The sequence below is a fragment of the Sprattus sprattus genome (genome assembly GCF_963457725.1).
Source record: "Sprattus sprattus genome assembly, chromosome: 19".
NCBI lineage: Eukaryota > Metazoa > Chordata > Actinopteri > Clupeiformes > Clupeidae > Sprattus > Sprattus sprattus.
Window position 1 is genome coordinate 19777813 of NC_137917.1, and position 25899 is coordinate 19803711.

General features: G+C 46.1%; 3 protein-coding genes across 6 annotated transcripts in view; all 3 read right to left on the reverse strand.

Annotated features, from left to right (window-relative positions):
- Positions 1 to 2012: 2012 nt before the first annotated feature.
- On the reverse strand, positions 2013 to 12389 carry LOC308380563 (zinc finger protein 687a-like). 3 transcript variants are annotated; one of them, XM_080857959.1, is made up of 11 exons: positions 12358 to 12389; positions 9001 to 11461; positions 8475 to 8625; positions 8135 to 8216; positions 7103 to 7287; positions 6447 to 6623; positions 5753 to 5915; positions 4916 to 5218; positions 4439 to 4551; positions 3996 to 4107; positions 2013 to 3654 (listed from the first exon to the last, which is right to left on the reverse strand). In XM_080857959.1, exons 2-11 carry the CDS (start codon positions 11438 to 11440, stop codon positions 3037 to 3039), a joined length of 4344 nt encoding a protein of 1447 aa, XP_080714085.1. In that variant the 5' UTR covers positions 11441 to 11461; positions 12358 to 12389; the 3' UTR covers positions 2013 to 3036. The 3 variants fall into 3 exon arrangements, with proteins under 3 accessions (XP_080714085.1, XP_080714086.1, XP_080714087.1); XM_080857960.1 differs by having other exon boundaries at positions 12317 to 12368; XM_080857961.1 differs by having other exon boundaries at positions 3536 to 4107.
- Positions 12390 to 12760: 371 nt separating this feature from the next.
- On the reverse strand, positions 12761 to 17436 carry LOC308380578 (26S proteasome non-ATPase regulatory subunit 4-like). The gene is made up of 10 exons (XM_080857984.1): positions 17391 to 17436; positions 16659 to 16799; positions 16379 to 16493; positions 16177 to 16263; positions 15889 to 15957; positions 15409 to 15624; positions 15047 to 15155; positions 14729 to 14860; positions 13906 to 13970; positions 12761 to 13713 (listed from the first exon to the last, which is right to left on the reverse strand). The coding sequence occupies exons 1-10, from the start codon at positions 17414 to 17416 to the stop codon at positions 13546 to 13548; spliced, it is 1128 nt and encodes a 375-aa protein (XP_080714110.1). The 5' UTR covers positions 17417 to 17436; the 3' UTR covers positions 12761 to 13545.
- A 4734-nt stretch (positions 17437 to 22170) lies between these two features.
- The window catches only part of pip5k1ab (phosphatidylinositol-4-phosphate 5-kinase, type I, alpha, b), a gene marked incomplete at its 5' end in the record, with an annotated part of 16907 nt that continues 13178 nt past the window's right edge, over positions 22171 to 25899 (reverse strand). For both annotated transcript variants that reach the window (XM_080857968.1, XM_080857967.1), the window contains 9 exons: positions 22171 to 22418; positions 22565 to 22652; positions 22868 to 22930; positions 23074 to 23209; positions 23817 to 23993; positions 24221 to 24305; positions 24426 to 24474; positions 24744 to 24827; positions 25536 to 25756. In XM_080857968.1, the coding sequence (XP_080714094.1) occupies positions 22416 to 22418; positions 22565 to 22652; positions 22868 to 22930; positions 23074 to 23209; positions 23817 to 23993; positions 24221 to 24305; positions 24426 to 24474; positions 24744 to 24827; positions 25536 to 25756 (906 nt within the window). In that variant the 3' untranslated portion in view covers positions 22171 to 22415. The remainder of the gene's footprint in view (positions 22419 to 22564; positions 22653 to 22867; positions 22931 to 23073; positions 23210 to 23816; positions 23994 to 24220; positions 24306 to 24425; positions 24475 to 24743; positions 24828 to 25535; positions 25757 to 25899) is intronic.

The window sequence follows — 25899 nt, forward strand, 5'->3', positions numbered from 1 at the left end:
ACCAGCGGGTCTGGACGCCGCGGAGCTGCAGAGTTTGAACTCATCCATTTTCTCTTTCATCACCCCATCTGCCATCCCTCTCATCCCGCCTCAGCACTTGGCTGTGAGTTTGTGATCATGAGTCCTTTCAGTCCATCCTTACACTTTTGTTACTGACACTTCACCCATTATATCAGCTCACACTTAAAGCTGAGGGCATGTAAAGACAATATAGGGTGTTACTGAGAACACTGCGGTAGATGATGAATAGATGATGCGTTTCCTATATTTCACACCACAACCACTCTCAAGCATCCATTTTAACACCTTTCTGACTGCACTTACATTCTGCAGACATCATCCGATGTTCTATTTTGGTCATTCTTTGTTATTTTTTTTTAATGGTCAGGCTCTCTCGGTCAGCCAGCTGCGGGCGCTGGGTCCTGACAACGCTGCCATGGTGACAGAAGCTCAGCAGGTGGAGCTGGGGGAGGAGCAGAGGAGGGGCCTGGCTGAGACGGTGGGCGTGGCCTACACCCGCTCTGAGGAGCCTAGCTCCGGTGGACCTCCGTCCGATGGGGGTGGACAAGACAGTTCCTCCCTGCCCCAGAGCGGAGGTGAGGCTGGAGATGGTGCTCATGGGAGAAGGTTCCTCCAGAAGGACAGGGTGCTGGAGGGAGAAGGTTCCTCTAGAAGGACAGGGTCCTGGAGGGCAAGGTTCCTCTAGAAGGACAGGGTTCTGGAGGGAGAAGGTTCCTCTAGAAGGACAGGGTCCTAGAGGGATAAGGTTCCTCTAGAAGGACCCAAATGGCAGTGAGAGTATGCAGTGGTTGTTCTTCGACAGGGAGACTAAGTTCCCTGTGGAGATAATGAAAGCGAGAAGAATCCCAATGATACCTGCGGGTAAAGATTATAGGTGGATAGAACAGCTCTTTGAGCTTTAGACTATCATAGATAATATTTGACAGTGTGCCAACTATTCCCTGCAATAGTTGTTTTCTTCAGACTACAGGTGAAGAATTCCAACCATTCAGATGACATTTAGAAATTGTTGTTGTGGCACCTCTTCAGGGTTTTCCCCAGAAAATGGAAAAAGATGAACCGGGCAGAAATGAAGTACATTAGTAAGGGAAGTAAAGTCAGAGTGAAAACACCAATATGGTGAGGCATGGCCCACTCAGTGTTATGGGGAAACCACTTATTACGACTCCAGAGAGGAAAATTCCAGAAGATATTCGGAGTTAATAGTTAGAGGAGAGACTTTATTGTAAGAATTTAGAGTTGATTATCTGAAATAGTTTATAAGATTAGTTTGTTAGTTTAAGATTGTATAGTTTTAAAAATTATTGATAATTTGTCTTTTTTTTGTCTTACAGGGGCAACCAGGATTACCATGGTTCTTCTGAAGCCCTTACTGTTTCTGCTGCTAGGGTTTGTGCTAACATTTTGATAGCATGCTACTAGTAGATTCGTCTATTATCCTGTCATTGTACTGTTGAAACTTTCATAGACTATTTGGAGAGATATGTTTGGCAGTTAATGATTTTTCACAGATGTATGACTATAATATAACGCACAGTACGAATCTATTGCAGGACATGTAAACCTTATTGCCTTATTAACACCATTTTACTGACTTTATAGTCAGTGGCAGCTTTTAGGTTGATGACCTATTTCCTTTAAGTGCATGTAATGAAATTATTTATTTACTGAATGTGCAATGTAATCTCAGGAAAAAAACATGATGTCAGGGACAGCAATCCAACAGACATCTAAACTCTACACTATATTCATCTATTTAAAAGCATAAAGAAACAGCTTTATTTCATATATATTCATACTATCTTCTATGACTCCATGTTCAATATTACAACAGTGACATACATGCCTGTAGTTTATTAAGTAATTTCACAAGATGTTAACCTACTCAGCAGACATAACCCGTCTTGGCAGTGGAAGAGAAGTGAAGCGATGAGCGGAATGTGTGGATGTAAACAGCACCATCATGTGCAATGAACGTTTGGGATACACTATTCATTTAATAAGAGACTTGATATTTTATTAAGAACAATCATTTCATATTTTATATTAGAAAGCAACTAAGGTCTCACAAACACAAGAGGAAAAATGATGGGGGGGGGGGGGGGGTCCTGGAGGAAACTGTCGCCACTGTACACACACACCCACACACAACTGACATATAAAATATCTGTTAAGCATACCTGATTTCAGAGACTAGAGAATAAAATATGTAAAAATCTATGCATTTACAGTGTTCTCGTGGCTGTCTTCTTATTAGTATTTCTGTCAAGCAAGCAGAGTCCCCCGTGATTTAGATATTCCCCTTTCGCCTTCTGCCACACACACACACACACCCACACCTTGAAGAACTACATTCTCAAAATGTCCCAGTCAAGGGCACTTCCATGGTTCAGCAATGTTAAGAAACGTTTCTTGAGAAGCAAGAGACGAAGGTGAATGACACCCATGTCTGTGTCTTAATCTAGCTGTAACCAACCATTCTACAAGGCTTGTTTTGCTCATTACAAATCAACCTTCATTGCGTAAGTGGAGACAAAAGGTGAAAGGTCACATAAAATGCCCCCGATTATTTCCTTCTGTCTGTGATTGTCTGTCTGTGCCTTTATCAAAGAGCAATAAAGAACAGGCAACAGAGAGAACAACTCTGGGGCCCTTCCACACATCTCAATCCTCCCTAATATGGCTCCCCACCTTCTTCTCTCTATGGTCCACCACCTTCTCCTCTCTATGGTCCAGAGCTGACCTTTTCAATAAAAACCTTTACTTTTGATAGAACTGTATGGCTGAAAAAAAAGTATCATTGCAACAAAATGAATCCATACTACTCACTGGATGTGGGATTTCAGGGATAACCCCTTAATCAACCTGGCCCTGTAAACAAGGCCAACAATCTGAAGGTGAGTACTTCTTCAATGTCATGGGTACAGAGGTTCCTGGGTAAAAGAAAAACAAACAAATGCAGGCCTCTACTCTTTTTTTTCTGGTGGCATGAATTTGTCACTCACTCTCTTGTTCTCAGACGGGTTTGTCAGTCTTGTGAGCGGTGATGAAGGCCATGCCGTGAGTTCTGAAGTGCGTGTTGAGGTCGGAGGCCTTGTCGAAGCGCCTGCCGCACACCTTGCACGCACACGCGCCCTTCTCCTCCTCCCCCACCTGCGAAGGCGACCCCGGCGACCCCGCGGCCAGCGCTGCTGACCCAATGGCGTCCGTGCCGAGCTCACCACCGCCGCTGCCGTCTGCGAGGCCGTCCACGTCAGCGGCCGGAGGCTCGGGGGGCGTGTCGCGAACGCGGTGGCTGATGAAGCGATGGCGGCTAAGGGAGGGGCCAGAGGCGAAGCACGCCCCGCACTGCTGGCACTGCAGTGCCGCGTCGCCGTTGCCACGGTGACTAGGGATGTGCGCCAGGAACTCGGCCTGGTCCTCGGTGGTGAAGCCGCACGGCATGCAGCGGAAACCCGTCTCTTCCTGATTGGCTGCGGAGAGCCTGCCTCCTCCTCGTCCTCGGATCCCGCCCCCTGCAGGCCCTCCCGTCCACCGAGAGTCCTCTTCTGCCGAGGCCCCGCCCAAAGAACTCAGAGTGGCGTCCTGCTCAGAGGAGCTGTCTCCTGCTTCTGTGAAGACAGGCCCGCGCTTCTACACACACACAGACACAGACACAGACACAGACACACACACACACACACACAGACACAGACACAGACACAGACACAGACACAGACACAGAGAGAGAAAGAGAGATTATTTTGAAGAACACTTCCATCTGAATTGAGTGTGTGTCTGTGTCTGTGTGTGTATGGGGAAAGAGAGAGAGATGTGGACAACAGAATAAAGCCTGCTAAATAAAATCCTGGTATGTCTGGGTGGTTTCGGTAAAGTATTACAGGTGATCAGGCCAGTAGGCTAGTATTAATGCTAACAGTCAAATGAGTTGCCACCGTCTGATTGGTCAGAGGAGTGAAAAGGTGGAGTCAGACCGGTCGGTCCACTGGTCTGCCTGGCAACTGGGCTCCAGGTCCATGCTGCGTCTGCATGTGTCTCTCCAGGCTGAGACGACTACTGAAGGAGCGCTTACTGTCCACACACAACCTACACACACACACACACACACACACACACACACACATTACATACATGAAAATAATGTCAAAGCAGAGCTTTTGGGCAGTAATGAGTTGCATAATGGTGATGGAAGTCCTTGTCTAACGCCTTTATCAAGTCTGGGTTACAGTCACTTCCTCTACAGCTTGTGCCATAGGGTCTCATGGTCAGCAGAGTTGTTGCACATTGAGTTCTCAATGTATTTATGAAACAGAACTGGTGTGTGTGTGTGTGTGTGTCTCGGTCGGTCGGTCAGTCTATCTGTCTGTGTTTGTGTGTGTGTGTGTGAGTGTACAGGTTTAAATGAAGTGAAACTCACTGGCAGAGGAGGACCCGTCTGTTGTCTTTGTGTTTGATGCGGATGTGCCTCCTGAGGCTGGAGGAGGAGGAGAAGGAGCCCTCACACATGGTACAAGGGAACTTCTTCAGGATCTGCTCAGAGAAACACACACACACACACACACACACACACACACACACACACACACACACACACACACACACACACACACAAAGCTTAAACATAACCACAAATGATTTGCAGTAGCCGCTTGTCTTCTCAGCACAGAGCTCACATGGCTCAGGCCTAGCTTTAGTACCATGGAAACACATTGAATACCACTGAGGAGCTTAAACATTTCATTTAGTGTGTGAACGAAGGTCGATTCAATAGGAAACATTAGGTCATGGTGTCATGGTGCATGAGGGTCATTCATAAGGGTTGAGCAGAAGGCATCTGTTGATTTGAGGTGGAATGACCCAGGAGTGAATAATGATGAAGGAAAGGGGGACTGACCTTGTCGTGTAGTTCGGCCATATGGGTAATGTAGTTCTCTTTGTCAGTGTAGCGGCTCTCGCACTGTGTACAGCTCCAGCCCGGAGGGGCCTGCGCGCCTCCATCAGCGCCGCCTTTGGGCGCTCCTTCCCTCTCTCCGTCCTCTTCCTCTCCCTCCTCATGCTCTCTGCCCCACTCCTCTCCGTCGGAGCTCTCCATCTTCAGCAGACCCTTCCCCTTCACCAGCGCCAAGGAGGCGGGGGCAGGAGCGGACGCCACGGTGACAGGCACTTCCTGCTTGACTACAGCGCCTCTGTGTGCCGTCTAGCAACAGGAAGTGGAAGTAGAAGAATGGGAGGGGGATAAAGGTGTCACACTTCAGATAAGAGCGTGAGCACAGGCACTGAAACCACAAGGTCATTATAATAAAGCTAAAACACACTTTAAAATAATCGGACACTTCTCTGTGATTATTCCATACGTGTTGCAGAGGGATATCAGGAGTATCTGGTTAACTTCCTGATCGCTATGTCTCCTGTTTGTGGATGTCTTATGTTATCTACGGTCACATGCTGCATGTTTTCATTGTACTAGGAAGTGAAGAATGGGTTTCTCTCTTTAAAAAGGTGATTTAATAGAATGACAGTGTCGTATTTCCAAAACATTTAGTTTAAACGACCTATTCAACCTTCATGTGAGGATTGTGGTATGTGTGGAATATACAAAATATGGATCAAGACAAGAGTAAACTGAAGATTATCATGGGATGACTAACTTCACCTGGAAGAACAGGAATCCTACACGATAACAACTCGTACACGTAACTTATGTTATGAATAAAACAAAGCAGACAGTGACCTTCATGTGCTCCATCATGGAGGCTCTCTGCGCGTAGAGTTTGGGGCAGTCGGGACACTTGAACACGTGCACCTTCTGGTTGACCAGGTGAGTGTCAAAGTGCACATAGAGCAAGGCCTTCTGGGTGAAAACTGTCTCACACATCACACATTTGTAGATCATCCTGGAAATCCAAAAGAGTGAGAAAACATAATCAACACATAAGCTAAAGAGAAGTGATCTCAGCAATAAAAGGGTCAATAGCAGTGATTCCACTATAGGGCCAGTGCGAGCTACAGCTATCTTCGGGCCAAACAGGGGCTAATGGCCTGGGGCCTGAAGCGCAGGAACAGAAAACATTTATGCTTTTACTATCGGCCGATTGTCCTGCAGTTTTGCCCTAAAACCTGCCCTCGTCAAACTCCTCTATTCCTTAAAACTACTGGAATAGTTTAGCAATCCATATCACAGGTAGCCTTAAGCCTTAAGACTACAGGCATAGTTCACATTAAGACTCGACTGTCACACATAAGTAAAGTAAACTTCGCCCCTAAAGCCGCTCCTACTTGATCAAGCTACAGCTTTTGGTACATTGTGAATTATGTCATTTCATAAATTTGAGTTATGACAGACATAATTTATTTACTTCTTTTTTGCAGATACAGCATGCAGATACACGCTTTGCAATGACAACAACAACATTTAAAGTACTTACTTAGCCTGTGCACTGGTGAGTGTGGGGTGCTGGGAGGTGATGTGGCTCTGGGCGCTGGGGGCAGATTTGAAGGCCATTGGGCAAGAGGGGCATTTGTGGAAAACCTCACAGTGGGAGGACTGAATGTGGGACTTGACGGAGTTCAGACCGCCAAACACCACCTGACAGCTAAAACACCTGAGAGAGACAGACACACGGACACAGACTCTTTAGAACACCTGAGAGACACAGACACACAGACACAGACTGTCTAAAAAACTGAGAGAGACAGACACAGACTCTTTATAACACTTGAGAGAGAAACACACATGACACAGACTCTATGAAGTACCTAAAGGAGAGACAGACACACTGACTCTTCATAACCTCCAACATGGTTTCTCAGACATTGTTTGGTCTATCTTCAAAAATCACTTTGTAGCTACTGCTACAATACAGGGGCATCTAAATTACACAAATCACTCGCCTCACAAAATGCATATGATCACAGTATCTCTCCCCAAAATAAATATCATACGCACAGCTAGCCTAACACATACTGTAAGCCTAGTACTGATTTTTGTATACATAATAGAGGTTCTGTGTGTGTGTGTGTGTGTGTGTGTGTGTGTGTGTGTGTGTGTGTGTGTGTGTGTATGTGTGTTTGTGTAAGTGACCTGTAGCCGATGCGGCGCGTAAAGTGCAGGCAGGCCTCTTGCAGGTGTGTGTGGAAGCTGGCCTGGCGAGCGACGCCCCCACACTCAGGGCACACGTGGGGGGAGCGGTGGCGATGGATGCGCTGGTGAGCCGTCCAGCTGCAGGGGTTGGGCAGCAGCATTGGAGGTGTGCACTGGGTGCAGGACTAACAGAGAACAGGTGTGAGCACAACACACACACATACACACATATTAAACGCACACACACACACACACACACAATATAACCACATGCACTACAGAGCTTAATCACTACTTTTAATAAAAAAGTATTGCCAAAGGATTGAGGCCGGTGGCAAGAGCGCCAACAATATGCCCTAATTGGCAAGAAAGCACGTGTGCCCAAGGCGCTGATGCTAGTGCTGATGTCAGGTGTACCCCCAGTTAAGTTTCCGACTTCTCTGGACTAGACCCAGTTATCTTACATCATCTACATTCATTCATGTCTGATTGGTGTCTGGAGTGAACACAAGCCTGTGCTTTCCATCAGTGCTCTATCCAGGAAGCAGGCTGCAGTCGAACACGTTTTCACACTGCACTTGGTGTCAAGTGTCTGTGTGGCCTTATATTAGAGTTCATGTACATCTTCACAGCAACGCAAATTGGCAGCAAGTGAACTTCAACTTCAAACTAGATGAGGTTACAAATTGGATTAATCTAAAAATAATGAATAAGTACAATGGTACAATACAGTGCGAGGGACTGTGGAACAAATTCATAGATTGTGTTTGGCACAGTCATGCTTCTCTCGATTCTCTACGATGTAGCTAGATAGATCTTTGGAGGACGACTCAAAACCACCTCTAATAGCAAACTGAAAATTCTAACATGACAAACATACTCGAGAACACAAACCTAAAGAGACAGACAGACAGACTAAATCACACAGGACAGAAAAGACGACAAAGGCAGAGACACACTGGCACACACACAGACAAGAATACACAAACAAGAACACACACACACACACAGACACACCCTCACAGCACTCACGGTGTTAGTGGCCGCTTTGACCTCCTGGAAGTGGGCCACCAGCTCTGCTTTCCCGCTGAACTGGCACTTGCACTCTGGACACCTGCCAATCAAACTCCAGTGAGCTCACCCAAGGCCTGATTTACCACCATACCTCGCCTAGTCCACAGCTAGCTTTACCAGAGCAACTACTTTTCAATACATTCAATGCTATACATATTTTTTTTTACTGCCAAACTTCAGCCTGCTACACATCATAAAAAAGGTTAAAAGGCTCTAGAGACAATACTCTGTATATAGTGCAGTACTGTGCTGTGCTGATCCGTCTGTTGTTGATTGGTGGTTCCGGGCGGTGGCTTACTTGTTGTTTGTGTACTGCAGGGGCTCAGCCTTCTTGCAGGGCAGGGGCAGCAGCACCTGGGGGCCTGCTGGGCCAAGGGTCTCCTCCTTAGCTGGGCTGGAAGCCCCTCCGGGGGTCGCAGAAGAGGAGGACACAGGGGTGGAGAGCACACCTGTGCGAAGCATGAGAGAGAGAGAGAGAGAGAAAGAAAGAGTGAGTGAGTGAGAGATAGAGAGAAAGGGTTGATATTACATTACTGAATACAGATGCATTTAATCATAGCCTACAGTCTGAAGCTCACAAGATAAAGATTTACAAAGCAGATTTACATGACTCATTGAGAACAATTTTCAAATTCAATTCAATTCTATTTCTATAGCATGTGTAACAATAAAACTGTCTCAAGGCGCTTTACAGAGCCCAGAGCCTGAATACAGGAGTGTAATTACAGTAAGTGCAATCGGTGTCCAAAAATAGACAACTCCAAGATTTAAATCTGACACACACACACACAGACACACACAGACACACACAGACACACACGGACCTATGGGCGTGGTGTCCTGCTGTCCGATCATCTGCTCCACGCTGACGGGCCTCATGACCAGGTGCGAGCACTGCATGACCAGGCCACGTTCCTTGTGCTCACGTGCGTGTAGGAGAAGGCTGCACTTGTTGAAGAAGGCCAACCGCTTGGCGCAGTGGTTGCACGTAACCTCGATGCGCAGCGAGCGCCGGTCGTAGTGGCGCGCCAGGCTGCGGTCCAGGGCGAAGGAATCTCCGCACTCCAGGCAGCGGTAGCCGGCGACGGGCATGGGCAGCCCCCACTCAGCCGGAGGAGGGGTGGACAGGTCGGGTTTGTAACTGGGCAGCAGGTTCTTGCTGTTGAGGATCTTGTTGAAGGCCTCCACCAAGCTGGACTGGGAGCGGGAGATGACAGCGCCACTGCTGTTGACGATGGAAGCCGGCTTGTTGCCGGTGGTGGCGCCGGATGAGAGGGAGGCCACCGTGGAGGTCAGGACGCTCCCGTTCACCGTCTTCTGGGAGACGGAGCGGATGTTCATGCCCACGGACGACGTGGACGCAGACGAGGAGGAGGACACCGAGGGAAGGGTGGTGGCTTTGGTGATGCTGACTGCGGTGGCTGACAGCTTGGAACGGGTGGCAGCCATTTTGTTTTGAGCTTTGCTGGCAGCCAAGAGCATGGCAGTGCTTGCATCCTGCAGAGTCGACACGGGCAGGACCGCTGCGCCTTTTGAGCGCTGGTTCTGACCAGGGAGTGCCGCGCCGGGCCTTTTGGGCCGGATCACCTTCTGGCCTCCCGGTGAAGCTTTGGTGTTGTTGGCGTCCTTGCCAGCGGCTGTCCCATTGGGTGCTACTCTGGTTACAGTCCTTGTGATGCTGCCCGTGGGGGTCTTGACCGTTTTGATCCTGACCTTAATCATGGAAGGAGAGGTGGAGCCATCGGCTGGGGCGGCGGAGGCGGTGGACTCCACAGTGGCGGGGCAGTTGTCTTGTTCATCCACCTCCATTTGCTCATTCCCTTCCTCCTCTCGCTCCAACTTGCTGCTCTCTTCACTCTCCATGGGCTGCTCCTCTCTCGGGTCATCTTCCTCCTCCTCTGGGCTCCAAGCTGTGGCGCTCTGGGCTGAGGTTTGCTGGGCGGGGGCCTCTTTTGGGCTGGAGCCTCTCTGGGTGAGGGTGGGGAGAGTGGCAGTGCGCTTCGCCTGGGATGAGGCCGCCGGCGGCTCAGGCTCGGGGCTCTCCGGAGAGTCCCGCTCCTCGATGACGTGCTCCGGGTTCCTCTCCTCCACAGGGGCGTGAGGCCGTTGGTGAGGGCTGCCCTCCACAAGCTGAGGAGCGGAGAGTGTGGTGGGGGGCGGGGCAGCAGTGGAGGGAGAGGGAGTCAGGGAAGGAGAGCTGAACATGCCAGAGGAGGAGGAGCGTTTTCGACGGGGGAACTTGGGCGGGGAGCACATGAGCGAGTCCGGGCTCTCTTGAATCACTAACGGAGGGCTGCCGAGATCCGCCTCCGACTCCTCGTCTTCAGACCCCATGTGCTGCAAAACCGGTCGCGGTGCTTCGCTCGACAGCCGGGAGCCAGTAGGAAGTGGAGACGAGAGGTTGCTCTCTCCCAGAGATGAAGAGGGGAGGAGGGGGCCTTCAAAAAGAGACGAGGAAGGAGGAGGGGGAGTAGTGGAGGTGGAGAAAAAAGTTGACACGCTGCCTACAGATGCTGCCGACACATGGGAAGACGGGACGTCACCAGACCCTGGGACCGAGGCGGATCTGTCGGTGACTTCACCAGCACGTGCTTCCTCCTCCTGTGGCTGGTGCTCTTGTTGTGGCGGCGTCACGCTGGGCTTCCTGGCCTTTGTCGTAGAGTCGTTGGGCCCCTGTGCCACCAGTGGCTTCGCTCTGCCAAAAGTGGCAGTGCTGGTGGACGAGGCTCCTTCAGCAGCAGCTTTCGGGGATGCGGGCGACCAGAGCTGCCCGTTGGAGTGACTCTGAGTCTGGGTGGGGCTCAGCGGGAGGTCGCTGGCCTCTGCCGCGCAACCCTCAAACCCGTTGTGTATCAGGGGCTCTGTGCAACCAAGTCCCTGCAGTCGGAGGCCAAGACGGGGCCCAGCTAGGGCGCTACCAACCCCTCCCTGGGCACCGCCTTCACTGTCTCTGCCTGTGTCGCCCTCTCCCTCTCCAAACGTATCCGGCCGCACCCTGTTCTTTACAATTACACTGACCCCTGGGAGCTCACCGCTTTGGGATGACAGGGTGGTGCCGTGAGTTGTCTGATGGGGCTCAGTTGGGCTGGGGGATCTAAGAGGTACACCACCGCCGCCCCCTGACTTCCCAACCCCACCAGAAGTGCCACTGTTTTGGCTGTCGGAGTCCTCGGGCGCGGACTGTATGGCTTCTTTGGCATCAATGTCGGGGATATCGAACGCTGCCAGCAAGTCATCGAAATCTGGGGTCTTCATATCCCCCATTCCCGTATCACAGACTAGTATCTGAAACAGAAAATTGGGAAAAAGTCACTGATGTTATTTAAACTAGGCTTATACAAACTATTTAACCGTGAATTTAATCAAGTGACTAGACCAAACTATTTAATCTGTTAAAACAAGGCTGGAGTAGCAATGACTCGTACAATACAACATCTGAATCAAGACTGCAGATACTGGGACTGACATCACGCGCTCTCAGAAACTGAAAACTTCATGGCAGTAGTAAGTGTTGCGTGGGCTCTCGCCACAAAATAGGAGCAAGCAGGAAGTTCGTTTATATTTTTGTCAGCAACAAGGCCAATGCACATCACTACGGCTATGACTAGTCTATTCTGCAAAGCTATGCACCTGTAAATGTTGGTTTCTGTCAGAGGAAGAATGCAAATTAGCTAGAGACTTTCGAACATGCTAGCTAAAGGCTGAGGCTAAAGTTAGCCTGCCAGCTAGCTACAGTTTCTTCCGTATATTCACGACGTCCTTTCTTGCAAGCGTTGGATGCTAAATCCATGTCATTTACGCTAACGATGGATTAAGCATTTACCAGAGATGCAGTACTAAGTCGCCATTAGCCACTACACACTACGACACGTAGCAGTTTGGGGAAATGGTTGTGCTCTTGATAGCTGACAGAAGCGCCCACCTAACTATCTACGACGGCAGGCTAACCAGTGGACTAGCTGAATTAGCTTGTGATAGCTATCTAACGTCGAGCCAATGCAGAGTAATCGCTTAGCTGGTTAGCATGAATGTGCTGGACAAACTTTTACAGGACTTTCTTAATGGCCAACTACATTAATAACGCATAATAGTATCTGCTGTGTAATAGTTCAAATGGAAAATACAGTTTGCAGCGCTTACTGTTGAAGGAAGTGTAATGGAGAAGTATTTCCTCTGTTTACCTGTCTCAGGATTCCCGACTACCCCTGTCGAAGAGAGCTCATTTATGTTGTCGTCATCGACGATGGGTCAGAGTTCTGCCCACGCGCTACTTGCAACGAACAGCTTTCAGTTTATGCTGCGATGTTGTGTTCGCAATGTTCTACGCTGACTAATGGGTCCTCCTGACTGGCGTGATTGTGAAATCAATAGTTTAAGTAAATTTAACATAAATAACTACAAGGATTTGCATGTCATGCAAGTTTTACTCGAAAGTTATGTGTGTCCAGCAACTAGCCTACATTTACATCCTTACAATCCTATTGTAAAATCAGACATAGCATTGCACTCTCTGTACCCCTGTTTATATCGTATGTATATGCATGTAGAGTTTACAAAAATGTAAAATAACGCGATAACACGAACTTCTTATTTAAATTTATTCAGGGTTCCGAAGCTCACAATCTCCACTGCTCTCCTACAAAACTTGTTTTCTCTTTATAAACCATGCATTACCCAAGACGCATACACACAAGATAGACCGTGACCAGATAGAGAGAGACACAGTATTTCAGTATTTCAACTGTCAGGACAGGATGCATAGCCACATCAGTTCAACTTGAATTTCACCACAGATTTGCACTAAGAAAACTGTCAAACTCATTAAACAGAGATGGCCTGATGGGATTTGTTTGTTCACTAGGTCTACTGAAGTGGCCGTGGCATACAGTGCTAGTTGGTTTGATGTGAAAATAGGAGGCCACTCCATTCCTGAGGAAGTTTTCAAGGTCTTACTCAGTTACTGGATACATTCCATTGGATACATTGGATATATTCCACCCTGGAAAGTAATACAATTAATGCTGCCCTGGGGAAACATCTCTCACGCATTCAACAGATATCTGACTTTTTAATCTATAACAGCACACAGTATACAACCAAGGTTTTAGCAGAGAGAAAATTAGAGATTTGTGTGGAGATACAAAGACCTGTAGGATGCCTGGAAAGACCCCAAATGACTTCTCATACACTCACACACACTCTCTCTTTCACACACACTCACACACACACACACACACACACACACACACACACACTCTCACTCTTGCTCTCTCACACACACACACACACACACACACACACACGTCACTAGAATTCGTTCACTGCCAACCCACGTTGTGTCTTTCAGACATCATCAGTTTCCTGAGAGCCTATTTCTTCTTCTCCTCCTTCTTGTTGTCAGGTTTGGGTCCTGTTTGGGAGGCCAAGGAGCCCATGGCGTTGCGGATGGCCTCGTTGTTGGGGTCCACACCTGGAAGGTTCTCGAGCACACTCTGCAAGAAATCTGGATCCTGCATCACGTCATAGTCCTCCTCATCCTACAGGGAAGGAACACAACAACATGGAACATGGGATGTAAAACACCACAAAATATAGGAAGAAAAAAACTATTCTCAAAATATGGGGAGATAACCGAGATATACCGAATGGTGGAAGTAAAGAAAATATTTGCCTCATAAGAATGTGGCATACTGTTACCCTGTATCTAATGCCCATAACTGTACTCTTACCTTAGCTCCTTCAGTGGTGTCAATGGCAGCTCCTGCATCCACATCCATGGCCTCTGCACCAAACTCTGCATATGTGTGTGTGTGTGTGTGTGTGTGTGTGAGAGAGAGAGAGACAGAGAGAGCGAGAGACATTGATCATCAAAGGGGACATTTAAAATGTTTTGTCTATCTAATCAACCATTACAACGGTGTGAAAGCCCATGTAGCCTTGACCTCATTCCAAAGAATTCCTCCTTTCACAATTTTGAACTTGGTATATTTTTCCTATTTACTGTAGCAAGTAGCTACAGGTGTGTTAGCCACAACTATGTTCTCTCCATTCCAGATACTGTTGACCATTGCCTAGCAACACAAAGTTGACCAGCCATAACAAATACATGGACTCAGTGTTATCTTCTCCTGTTGTTATGGTTACTTTCTATGGGCATGGTGTAGTGTCCGATCTGGTCAGTGGGAGTATGGGAACCTTTATTTTTGCAGACCTGTTGATTTCCATTACCTTGGGGAAAGTGATCCTTCTGTTCCCAAACAAAAACTAAAAGTCCTGCTCAGCTGTCCTGAGCAGACTCTATATGAGTCTGCTCAGTTCAAGGGCCACTCCCCTATCTCTTTGGTGAAAGCAGTCATCTGCTATGAGGGGTTGTATATTGAACATGGGCAGCTGGCACAGGTCTAAGAGCCACGGGGTGGCATTGTGTTGCTGGATTGTATGAAGGGTCTGGTTGGTGCTGGCGGTGTGTACTGTGGGATAGACTGAAGTGAGGTGGTGTGGTGTGTAGCGGTGTAAGCCCTGAGCTACTGGTTATACTGTGGAGACCCTCACCTCCTCCCGCCATGGACATCTGCAGGGCATAGGCGATCTGTTCATCCTCAGTCATCCGGCTGAAGTCAGGCAGGGCAGGGGTGGCAGCGTCCTGGACGGGCACAGACATCTTCAGCAGGGCGCTGTCCGACTCTGTGTGACAAAAAACGGGTTGCATGCACGCTTTGTTCAGTTTGTTCTCAAGAATTGCGAAAGATTTCCTTATAAAAGTATAGATTTTAAATGCGTTCTGAAATAGTAGTATAGAATAAATGTTCCTCTCTGCTCTCCCTGTCCCTCATGCCATTTCACCCTTCTTTGTCACTCCTCCTCTCTTACCATCTGCAGTAGGGGATGCCATGCCTGCCTCCCCAGCAGGGACCACCGCTGCTCTGCGAGTCTCCTCCTCCTGACGCTGTCTCTGTTCTTCCATAGACACTCTCAAAGCCTACAGGTAGAAAGATAGGAGTAGTTTAAAAAAAAACTACAAATATGACCAGATCTTTAGAGCGGCAGTAACACATAAAAGAGGACAGTATATCTAAATCCAAGTCCACTTTGTAATTGGCTGAAGTAACTGACTTCAGTAATCATAACATTTTTACAGAAGCAACTTTTGGAAGGTACCTCTAACATTTCAATGCAACCATCTGTGTCTTTCTCAGTAATGTACTCTTGCAACCTAGGCTTCTGCTCCTTACCAGTGCCAGTTCCGGGTCAGCACTTGGGTCCACGCCAAACTCAAAGTCGCTGGCACCCAGTCCCATCATGGTACCACCCTCACCAGCTAGGATAGGGGAGGAGAGCAGTGCGTCGGCTAGGCTAGGGCCCGGGGGCACAGTCACCAGGTGAGACCCAGTCCCCTCTTTACCATTCAGTGTGTTTACAAAGGCTGTCAGCTTCTCTGTATTCAGCTCCTGAGAGACCAAGGATATGTTGATTAGGTAGAGAAATAATGTGGCAAAGTAGGATGAGGAGAGGGGGGAGGAGATCAATGAACAAAATGAGACAATATGCATTTGGTGATGCGTCAAAGACACAAAGTCAAATTGAAATGCTTCACTGTCATATGCGCAGTACACACACACATTTTCATTTTATTCACCGTGGTGTGGAAAAAATCTTCAGGTTGCTAAATATTGCCTTGGATATAGTGAGATTCTGTAAAATGAATAGCTCACCTCTTCTCCAAAGTTTATGATGTCCACACTGACTTTTTCCTTTTTCAGACGCTTGGCCATCTTCACCAGCTGCAGAACAAAGGGGTAACAGACATGCTCAATTGATGCCGATAGTTTTTCCAGAAGCAACAGAGGAAAGCACGTGCGCACACACAGCACTTAGCGCCACACACAAATGAAATGTACCCCCGTCAAATGAATAGATCAGCCACCGAACCACTTTTGCATGATCAGCTCTCTCTCTCTCACACACTCTTTACACATCTGATGTAAAAGAAAAACCCTCACATCTTTCTCTGTGTCCTCAACTGGGCTGCCTACAAAGGCGATGATCCTCATCTTGTGGTTCTTACCCTGCCTGTGTTTCAGAGCCAGCTGAGAGCAGAGAGGAGAGATTATTCATGCTGTGTGAATGCGTGTTAAGGATGGACAAATCTGATGCTACTACAGTATTTTTGTGTGGTTCTGAGTATGTGTGAGTTTGTCTTACTTGGGCCACTCTGATACCAGTAGTGAAATTAATGGTGCCACGGAGCTGGACAGCATGCAGTTTGGACAGAATCCTTCCCGCATCAGCAGTCAGTGTAGTCAACACTTCGCAATTACTGAAAAACACAAGAATAGCAATTATATAACAAACTAGCAAAATGCCTGAAATAAGTCGTACAATTAACAATGAGCAATAAGTCTCACAAGCAAACAGACTTTGGGTATCTGAAAAAGCGCAATACAAAATAAAGTTATTATTATTATTACAAAAAGCTTCATACTTAGCAAGTGTAATGAGGCCCACGGTATTCTCCGGATTGCTGCGGGTCTTGGAGTGGCATACAATGTTGACAGCATCCTGTTGGGCCTGTAGTCTAGTGGGTAGGAAGTCTCCATTTCGCATGTACTCACTGTTGTCAACACTAATGATAAAAAACAAGCACTTCTTAGTTTCGTCATCTGTGTGCCTATATAGCATACATTTTATATTTACGACTAAACTAGCAGTAAACAAAATTACACTTGAAAAATAAACCATAGCCAAGTAGTTACACTACTTCCGTGGTAAATACAACAAGCATTCTCAGGAGGGTTATCGTGTGATTTGCTGACCATATCCAGACGATAGCAGGAGCTACTTTAACTTTCATCACATCAGATAACATTAGCTCGCAAGCTTATGTTAGTCTAGATTTACAGGAACACATACAAGTGGCGATTCAACTGCAATGCCTTACATGAACAGAGAAAAACAACATTATACTTATGACGGCGGATTTACAGTACTCCAATTTGTTTTAGCTGGCTAGCTAGCTTCCTCCATCAGCCTATGACTCAGGACAACAGGACAATGCTTCGTCTCCGATTTCAAAGTAGTCTTGTTCTTTGTAAACTGCATATTGATTAAGGTATCGCATCATCTGCTATGATGTAGTTAATGTTTATTTAACGAGGGGAGCAGGTAGCAAGAGCTATGAATTTAGGCAAATATGTATATATTTTCTATTTCTTACCAGACCATAGTACTTTCAAGCCCCATCTTGGAAACGCTGCGTTGGTTACGTCGACGTCACGTCTCACAGGCTATGATTGGCTATCTGAAGTGTTCTCGCTTAGATGTACTCTGGGAAATGATGTTCATGTTTTCATCTGACTACAAGAAACAGTGATTGCCTGTTTACATATTTCTTAATCCAACTGCTGCATTCAGTAAAACTGAACTCTACTGCAGATTTCTTTTGTAGGCTACATCATTAATATGATAGCTCATATTTATATGATTACCGTATGTAAAGGTTGGCTCTCAAACATCCGTACACCAACTCAGGTAGAGGCAAACTTAAAACGTTTAGAAAATATTTTATTTAAAATCAGACATTGATGGGGAAAAAGCACTACCATCACCACATCACTGAAAACATGGCGATACAGAGGCAGCGAACACAGCGCAAGAAAAAAAGGCATCCGTGAGTGCTTATATACATATACACATCTTAAATAGGCCCAGTAAAAATATAGTCGTTGAAGCATTTACGGCGTTCAGGTCTACTGCCCTGGAACTGTGAGACATTCAAAAGTATAAAGTATAAAATGCAAGAGAGTAGGAGAGTAAATCACTTATTTGTAATGGGTAATACCAACCATAACACATGTCAAAACACTTGGTAATATAAAAGATAAAGTTGAACAATCCATCCCTGCCCACCCCTCATCTATTATGCAATAGGCCTACATACTACTTAAGATTCAGAAATAATTTTCTGCCAGAGTACATGATCCATACAATCATCTACGGTACATATATCATTCTTATATACCTACAAGGTAGAAAAAAAAAAAAGTCAATAAATACAATTCTTGAACAAGAACTGGCAAAAAAGTTCATATTGCAATAATTCATTTGATCTGTAGTGTGTCTTGCCAGCATGCAACCTCTCATGTTTGTGCTGGGGATAAGATGTGTCTGGTTGCCTCCGTTTGTGCTTGAGTATTTCTTCTTGACAAAAAACATTCACATTACAATGTGCAACGTTGGAGTCTTGACATTTTTGAATGGGTCACTTTATACAAGGATGTCAAGTCTTCTAGTGGGTGGGATCAACTTGCACATTTGTACATATTAACTGAACAGAGACAGTCCTCTCACCTGGATGCCATGACTTTGCTTACACATTCAGTTGATAAGGCTGCATACTGTCCGAGTAGGCTCTGGCAATAATAACAGATTGAATATAACTTTTCTACACAATATGAATTGTCTTGGGGTGGATCTTGCAGATCCCACAATATTCAGTTTCATTTCTTCATACAAATGGTTAGACAGGCTGAGTACTACAAAGACCACAGCCTCAGGTGAAATCTGTTGTATGTTCTGGACCCAGTACGGGGCAGTGTGTTCACTTCGGTGGCTGACTCTCCACAATCATTTAACACGAGGCTATGTACGAGCTTTGGTGAAATACACTGTAAAAGACACATGCAGAACTTGGGTGTGCATTTGTGTAATGGCAGTCAGCTGCGGAATGCCTGAGAAACACTGATTATCAAGAGGCAGAAGAATGATCCTGACCACAAGATGGGGGGGGGGGGAACAAGCACCGGGTAACAACAAGAGAACTTGAGTCTGCTGCTAACAGCAACGATCTGGGTGGAACTAGTTTGGAGGGAGAGGTTGATGCCACACTGAGGGTTTGTGGTCAGGGGGGCAACAGCATGAGGCACATGTGACCATCAAACTTGATCACCGGCATTTTTTTTCCGGCATTTGCTCATCCAGAACATGGAAGCCTTGGAGAAAAAACATGTCACATTGCAGCAGTTCAACGTGTGTTTGTGTGCACCTGTGTGCACCTGCGTGCACCCGCACACTCAGTGGCCACACTTGTAATGTGGACCAAAACAAAGAACAGGAAATTAAACCACTGAACAACTGAAATGACATGAACTATTATTTAAAAACAAGGGAATAAACAACAAACAAAAACTTCCCTGGGACTAAAAACTATAACTTCAGGTGAGCTCTTTGCAAGAAGATGGTATGCAGCGCAACAACCAATAATCCACTCTTTTTGGCCTGCAATCTGATTTAGAAAATAGGATCCTGGGGACTACATTCTCCAATTATCTTTGTTGTCCCTGTAGTCTTGGAACAGAGGTTGCGGAGTGATGGTGTATGTGAACCCCATTTTGAGAGAGCGGGACTGGTTTGGTGGGAGGTTCATGGACAGAAATGTCCACTGTCCAAGTCCAGGCCTCCTTAAATGTTCAGTCAGTCAGTCAATCAATCAATGCTGTTACTTTCTACATGCTCCATCCCTCAGTATCGACCCTTCTTGGCGAAGTTTCCTTCATTGGATGAATCTGCACCGCAAACTCTTCTCCAACTAACTGGGCCAGACCCTGTATCGACTTAGAAAAAAAAAAAAGACTCAGGAAGATACAGTCAAAAGCTCTGAGGCCATGGTTTAAAGTTGGCTGGGTACATCCAGAACGCTCAACACATCAGTCCAGGTAGAAAATGAGCACAACCAAAAAAAAAAAAAATGAAACAAAAATCTTAATCAAAAGAAAGCCAAACAATTGGATAGGTGAGATTTTGATCTTTGTTGTTTGTCACCAACCCGGTCAGTTCAGATCGGTCACGTGGAAAGAGTATATGCAGGGAATGTAAACTTTCGCCAAGTCTTAAAGTCTTGGCACAAAACTGGGTTTTATGGATGAGACCAAATTGGTAAAGGTATCATGAAAGAGTTCACAGCCTGACAGCACTACACGCCCCCTCTTAAGATGGGTTGAAGCAAAACATTGTCCCTCTGGTCCATACCTTCATAAACTGATAGGTTTAATACTCTGGATGATAAAATGAGTATCTTTCAGAATGAACACAGGGCATGTTCTGTGTTAGGGGGACCTCACTGGAGGCAAGAGATAAATAAATGGCTTGGGTAAGGGGCTTCTGGCCAGCTGAAAGCGCATATGGATATCTCATAGAAGACAACCATGACAGAACAAACAGGTGAGTTCAGAAACAGCCTTGATAGTGCTCTACAAAACAAAAACAAAAAAAAGGTACCATTAATTAGAAAAGAAAAATGAATGGCTAGACACAAAAGCGACTCAATGCTGGAGCAAGCAAGCAAGCAAGCAAGCAATGCTGGACACAAAGCAGTCAATCATCTGAGCACATGGCAGGCTTGGAAACCTCACATGCACATCCTAATCTATTTACCCTCAGCACTACTACTTGAAACTATGAGCAACATTATGAAAGCAATATTCATCTGTGTAGCACTGTCACACCTGGTACTTCAGACAGTGACCCCCTCATTTCTGTAACCAGCAGAAATAGTGAGTGTTCTCACAGTGTCATTTAAAACAGGTGTGATCATGTTTATGTGTAAGGAAGACCTAGCAGCCATTAGGTGGGCTTTGATTCTGAGAGAGGAGACACCGTCTTGTATAGCATTGACTGATGCTGGTCACCCAGCAGTGTGAGTTAAAGCTTGATAGTAAGAGGCAAACAGATCAGCTTGACATTAAATGTGTGTATTAAAAAACATGAATCTCTTCCCTTCATAAGAGCACACCCCTGCAAAGCCTTTTAGCGAATTGGTCCATTAGGAAGCTGGGGTTACTCGTCATTGGAAGAGAAACAAAAAGGGGGGTGGGCTTGTTAGACTGACAGGCAAACAGTAGTTAAGACCATCAACAAGTAAAGGAACAACATACACTTAAAAACACAATCATGCTTAAACAAGCAACAGTGCTAACAGAGTTTAGCAAGCACAAACAAAAAGGCACAGGAACAAGCAAGACAACAGTGGTTTCATATCCAGGCAGCCCAAAAGCCCAAAGTCTCATATGCAACATGGCGTCTTTGTATAACCTTTTTATGCCAACTGTGTATCATAAGGAACCAACATGTTAATATGAACTGCAAAAGCATTTGGGCCCAACAGTGAACTAGGCATAACAAAAGCAGATGTCACCCGAGAAGGTGAAGACTTTCCGTCGATCAAGGTGAGTGGGCTCCCTAACGTCGTTTACTCTTCAGATACATACAGAGGTCACAGAGTTTGAAAGAGGGCATATGGGACTTCACCCCCATTCAAAGGAGGGCTTCTCTCAGGTCAGCTGACTAAGGAAGCTCAGTTCCAACCAACAACACCCCCCACCCCACCCCACCCCACCCCGCACTGCTAAGTTATGGTCTAGCATAGACTTAACTTTATCTTTAAAAACTCTTCTAGTCAGTTTTGGATGAGAAATGCACGCAAGACCAAAGAAAATGTCGCAAGACAAAAAAAAAGAATCATACTATCATAGGGTAAGGCTATTATAATATAATTATTTTGTTAGGTTTAAATAAAACAGCTACTCTGTGGTCATTCAATCTTCTAATAGTTGGAAGGTAACAGCATGGTGGCTAGTGGGTGCAGAGGTTCAGTTACACCGGAGAGCAGGGCATCCAATTCCAGTTAAAAGCAGCTTCGGCTGTTCCAAACAGTCATGGCCGCCAGGCCTACCACGGTACTGGTCAGACCTGTGCCCAGGCCACTTGAACTAGGATTAACGTGGACGTCTCAGTCCAGTGGTGCAGGTTGGGAGTTGGAGTTTTAGCAGCATAGCCTCTGTGAGCTGAAGAGCTTACAGACTCCCACACACAGACACTCTCTCATGTGTGTGCGTGTGTGTGTGTTTGTGCAGACACACACGAAAATCTTTTTTAACCCCACCCACACGCTTCACCATCTCGCCTGGTCCCCCCCCCGCCCCTCCCACCTTCCTCAATTTTTAAACCAGGTGTCTGTATCCGTCGTTGTGTGCAGCCTGCAGAGCCTTCCAGAACTACTAATCCCACATGCACACACGCACACACACACACACACACACACACACACACAAACAATCAGAAAGACAGGGGGAGGGTTCGTCCTGTTGAATGCGCCGCCGTTGTTCTCTTCCTTTCTTTCTTTCGTTCTCTTTCTGTTCCCCCCTTTCCTTGCATCAAGTGTTCTGAAGACTGACACTTTTTTTTTTTACTGCAGAAAATAAATGAGAGACAGACATGTATAATAAGAATATGCATTTTTCAGTATGGCAATAATGAACTGCTTTGCACACTTCAAACATTTATTTAGGAATGGACTATGGTAGGAAATGTATGGCCAATGTAGGCTTGACTTACAAAACAAATATTGGTCTCAGGGATTATGTCTTTGAGTGAAATGGCATCTTCATTGTCTGCTTGTTCATCTAAACCTTCAGCACCGGCACTGGCGGGAAAATAAGAAGACCGTCATTTCTTTCTGCTCATACATCCATGTTACTTCTTTTTGCCCACACTGAAGTGGGGGTAACAAAAACAGATCTCACCCGAGAAGATGAAGACTGCACTTCTCTGTCCATGCAATTATTTTACATTTCAAGTCATACATTGATGTAATTTGCGCATTGGTGTGTGTGTGTGTGTGTGTGTGTAATGTCTCACCTGTGGGAGATAGTGTGCTCTTGTTCTGTACTCGCAGATTTGTGCACTTCTACCCCTACTGACCTACAGACACACATACATACATGATATTTCACAACAAACCCTACAACACAAAAGAACTACAAAAATGGATGGCTCTCACTCCCTCAACCAGAAGATCACAATAACATAATGTTACAATAAACAATGGATGCTGCAGGTGTTACCTGAGTGGGGGAGAGCTGGAGGTGAGGCCTGTGCTGCCGAGGGATGAGGTGGATAGATTTGTGTCCATAAACTCATTGGAGTCACCAGCCTGAGGAGGGGTCCTTAGGAGAATGTCAGGTCTGCCCTGTTGCATGCCTGGAAAAAAAAAAAAAAAAAAAAAAAAAACAGTTCATTTTTAGGGCTGAGGAAAATGATTGTTGCTTTGATGCATCGCAATACTGACCTGAAAGATTCTGAAATCAATGCAGGAAAATAAATTTGATTTTTAAACAACGTAATTAAATAACATGCATTCCAGCATAACAAATTCAAACAACTTATTCAAACTCATTTCACTGTGATTTGCAGAAAGGTTAATTTACAGATAACACTTTCAGCAAACACTACAAATAATGTTATTTACCCATTCTTTACAGTTAATGTAAAACAAATGAAGCCGTCTATGGTCGGGTCTACTGATTGTGGCACAGCGCCCCCCGTAACCAGAGTCTTTTTTATTTAAATTCAAAAATAAAGTTTTTTTGTATCCCAAAATTGTCCTTCATTTTCTTAAACTAAATAATATAAAATTATTTGATTACATGCTAAATAAGAATATCGTTAATTGTCAATTGACTAACAGTGAACACCACATTGTTACGGACAGCTTAATTCAGCTATAAAAAAAGAGATACATTTCCCAGGTCGGTGAAAATATATCCACCAAGCATTTAACATCTCTCTCCAGTGGCCCACCACTCACCGCTGTCTCCCTCCATGTCTGAGTGGCTGAAGTGAGGCCTGTACACCAGTCTGGCGTCCACCACAGAGTGTCCGCCCGCCGCGTTGGACGTGGACGCAGGCGCTCCTGTCGCCATGGGTAACCTCCGGACTACGCTCTGAGGGCCCCCTCGACTCTTCTTGGAGGGGGACGGCTTCACTGTAGGGGGTAGATGTAGATGTAGATGTTTAATTTCTTGTCTAATGGTTGACTTCATGAATTCAGTACAAATAAATCTCAGAAGAAGTGTTCCTCCACATAAGACAGTACTGTTAAATAAAAACGGATGGTCCTTAATTGGGAATCAGCTTCCCTCCAATGATCTATCCATATACACATTAGTACACCTCAAATAAACAGGAAAGCTGCCCGAGGATGACACTTACATGGTATCTTCCTGAAGACCGTGTTGCACATGAATCTCTGAAAACGTTCAGCATAGAAGCCAGGCCTGTGCACCGAGACTGTGTCCTGCAGGAGAGACAGCCAGAGAAAACACAGAGATCAGCCTTTATGCCACATTCCTATTGCGGCGCAATGTGTCAAGGCCTGCGATCACAAAAGTGTAAGTGAAACAACTGGACTACATACCCCATCATGCACCAGAGCTTTCCAGGAATGCTCAATCTTCTTGATGAACCTGTGGAGTGGAAGACAGACGAATAGCTTATGAAAAGTGACCATCTAGGCCTGTGCTTTTTAAAATGACAAACCGGAAAGTCAAGCCAAGCCGTTGTTCAAGAGGACATGGTGACCTGATAAATAAACCTTTCTTTTTCCTCAAATAAAGCTAAAGCCCAGTGCCACCATCAGCCCATTTCCTCCCTATGCATAGTAGCAGTACCCAGCCACCCCCAGCACCACCCCCCCCACACACACACCCCCTCCCCCACACACACACACACACACCTGTAGGACTGAAGAATGTCAATGATGCCCATGAAGATGAGTAGCCTCTCTCCTCTGGAGTTTCGGGCCGGAATGCCGCCCATGCTGTGAATTAAACAAAACATTTAAAATTACTCATCACATAAAGACAACAATAAAAGACATAAACAAGTTAAAGTCAAAAGGGAGTGGAAATGAGAACCGGGCTACAAGACAGAGAAGGCAAATGGACAAACAAATACGTTTCTAAACAAAAGGTCACGCCCAGCACACTGTCAGTCAGCGGTAGGGAACAAAGCACCTCTAGACATCAGTCAGCGGAGAGAAGGAATGTGATTCTATAAAAAGACGCAGACAGAAAAGGAGGGAGAGGCAACACCAACACAGAAAGAGGATCAAAGAGCGCAAGAAAGATACAAAAAAAGATGCAGGAGATCTACTGTTTCTATGCTTCCTGCCTTTGGAATACTCTGCCAGAAGACCTAAGAATGGCTGAAACGGTGGAAACCTTTAAATGATGATCTTAACGTGTTCTTTAATCTTGCCTATATTATTCTCTGTAATATTTATCTGTTCTCAGCGGTCTGTACTGGGTCTGCTGTACATGTGTATGTGCATCATTTGCATAATCAGTGTCAAATACCAACGTTTGTAACGACCCCACCCCCCCATTTTCTTCTGTGAAGCGCATTGTGTTACGTCCTGGTATGAAAGGCCCTGTATAAATAAAGTTTGATTTGATTTCTGAGTGTAGAGAGATCAGATGAGAGAAGTGGAGATGGTTGCGGAAACACTGAGTGAGTTTGCTCTTACTAGTCCTCGCTGTCCATGGCTCCCTTGCCACGAGCCTCCCCCTGTATGGACTCCATGGCGGTGCAGTAGAGAGACTTCTGGACCGCAGGCCGCTTCTGGTCGGGCGTGATCGGGCCCTCTCCGGCCGCGCTGTAGTCCCCGAGACGCTCTCGAAGCGCCACGTCCACGTTATGGATGCCCACCAGCATGCTGTAGTCCATGATCTTAAAACTCTGCAGTAGCTGGAGATGGAACAGGAATGGGGGTTAACATGGCAGCAGGTGATTCGTTTCTGGGCTCCTTGAATCAAACTGTCACTAGATGCTTTCAAAAAAGAAAACCATACAGTTCAGATCTAGTTTATATTTGATTTATCTCTTAAATG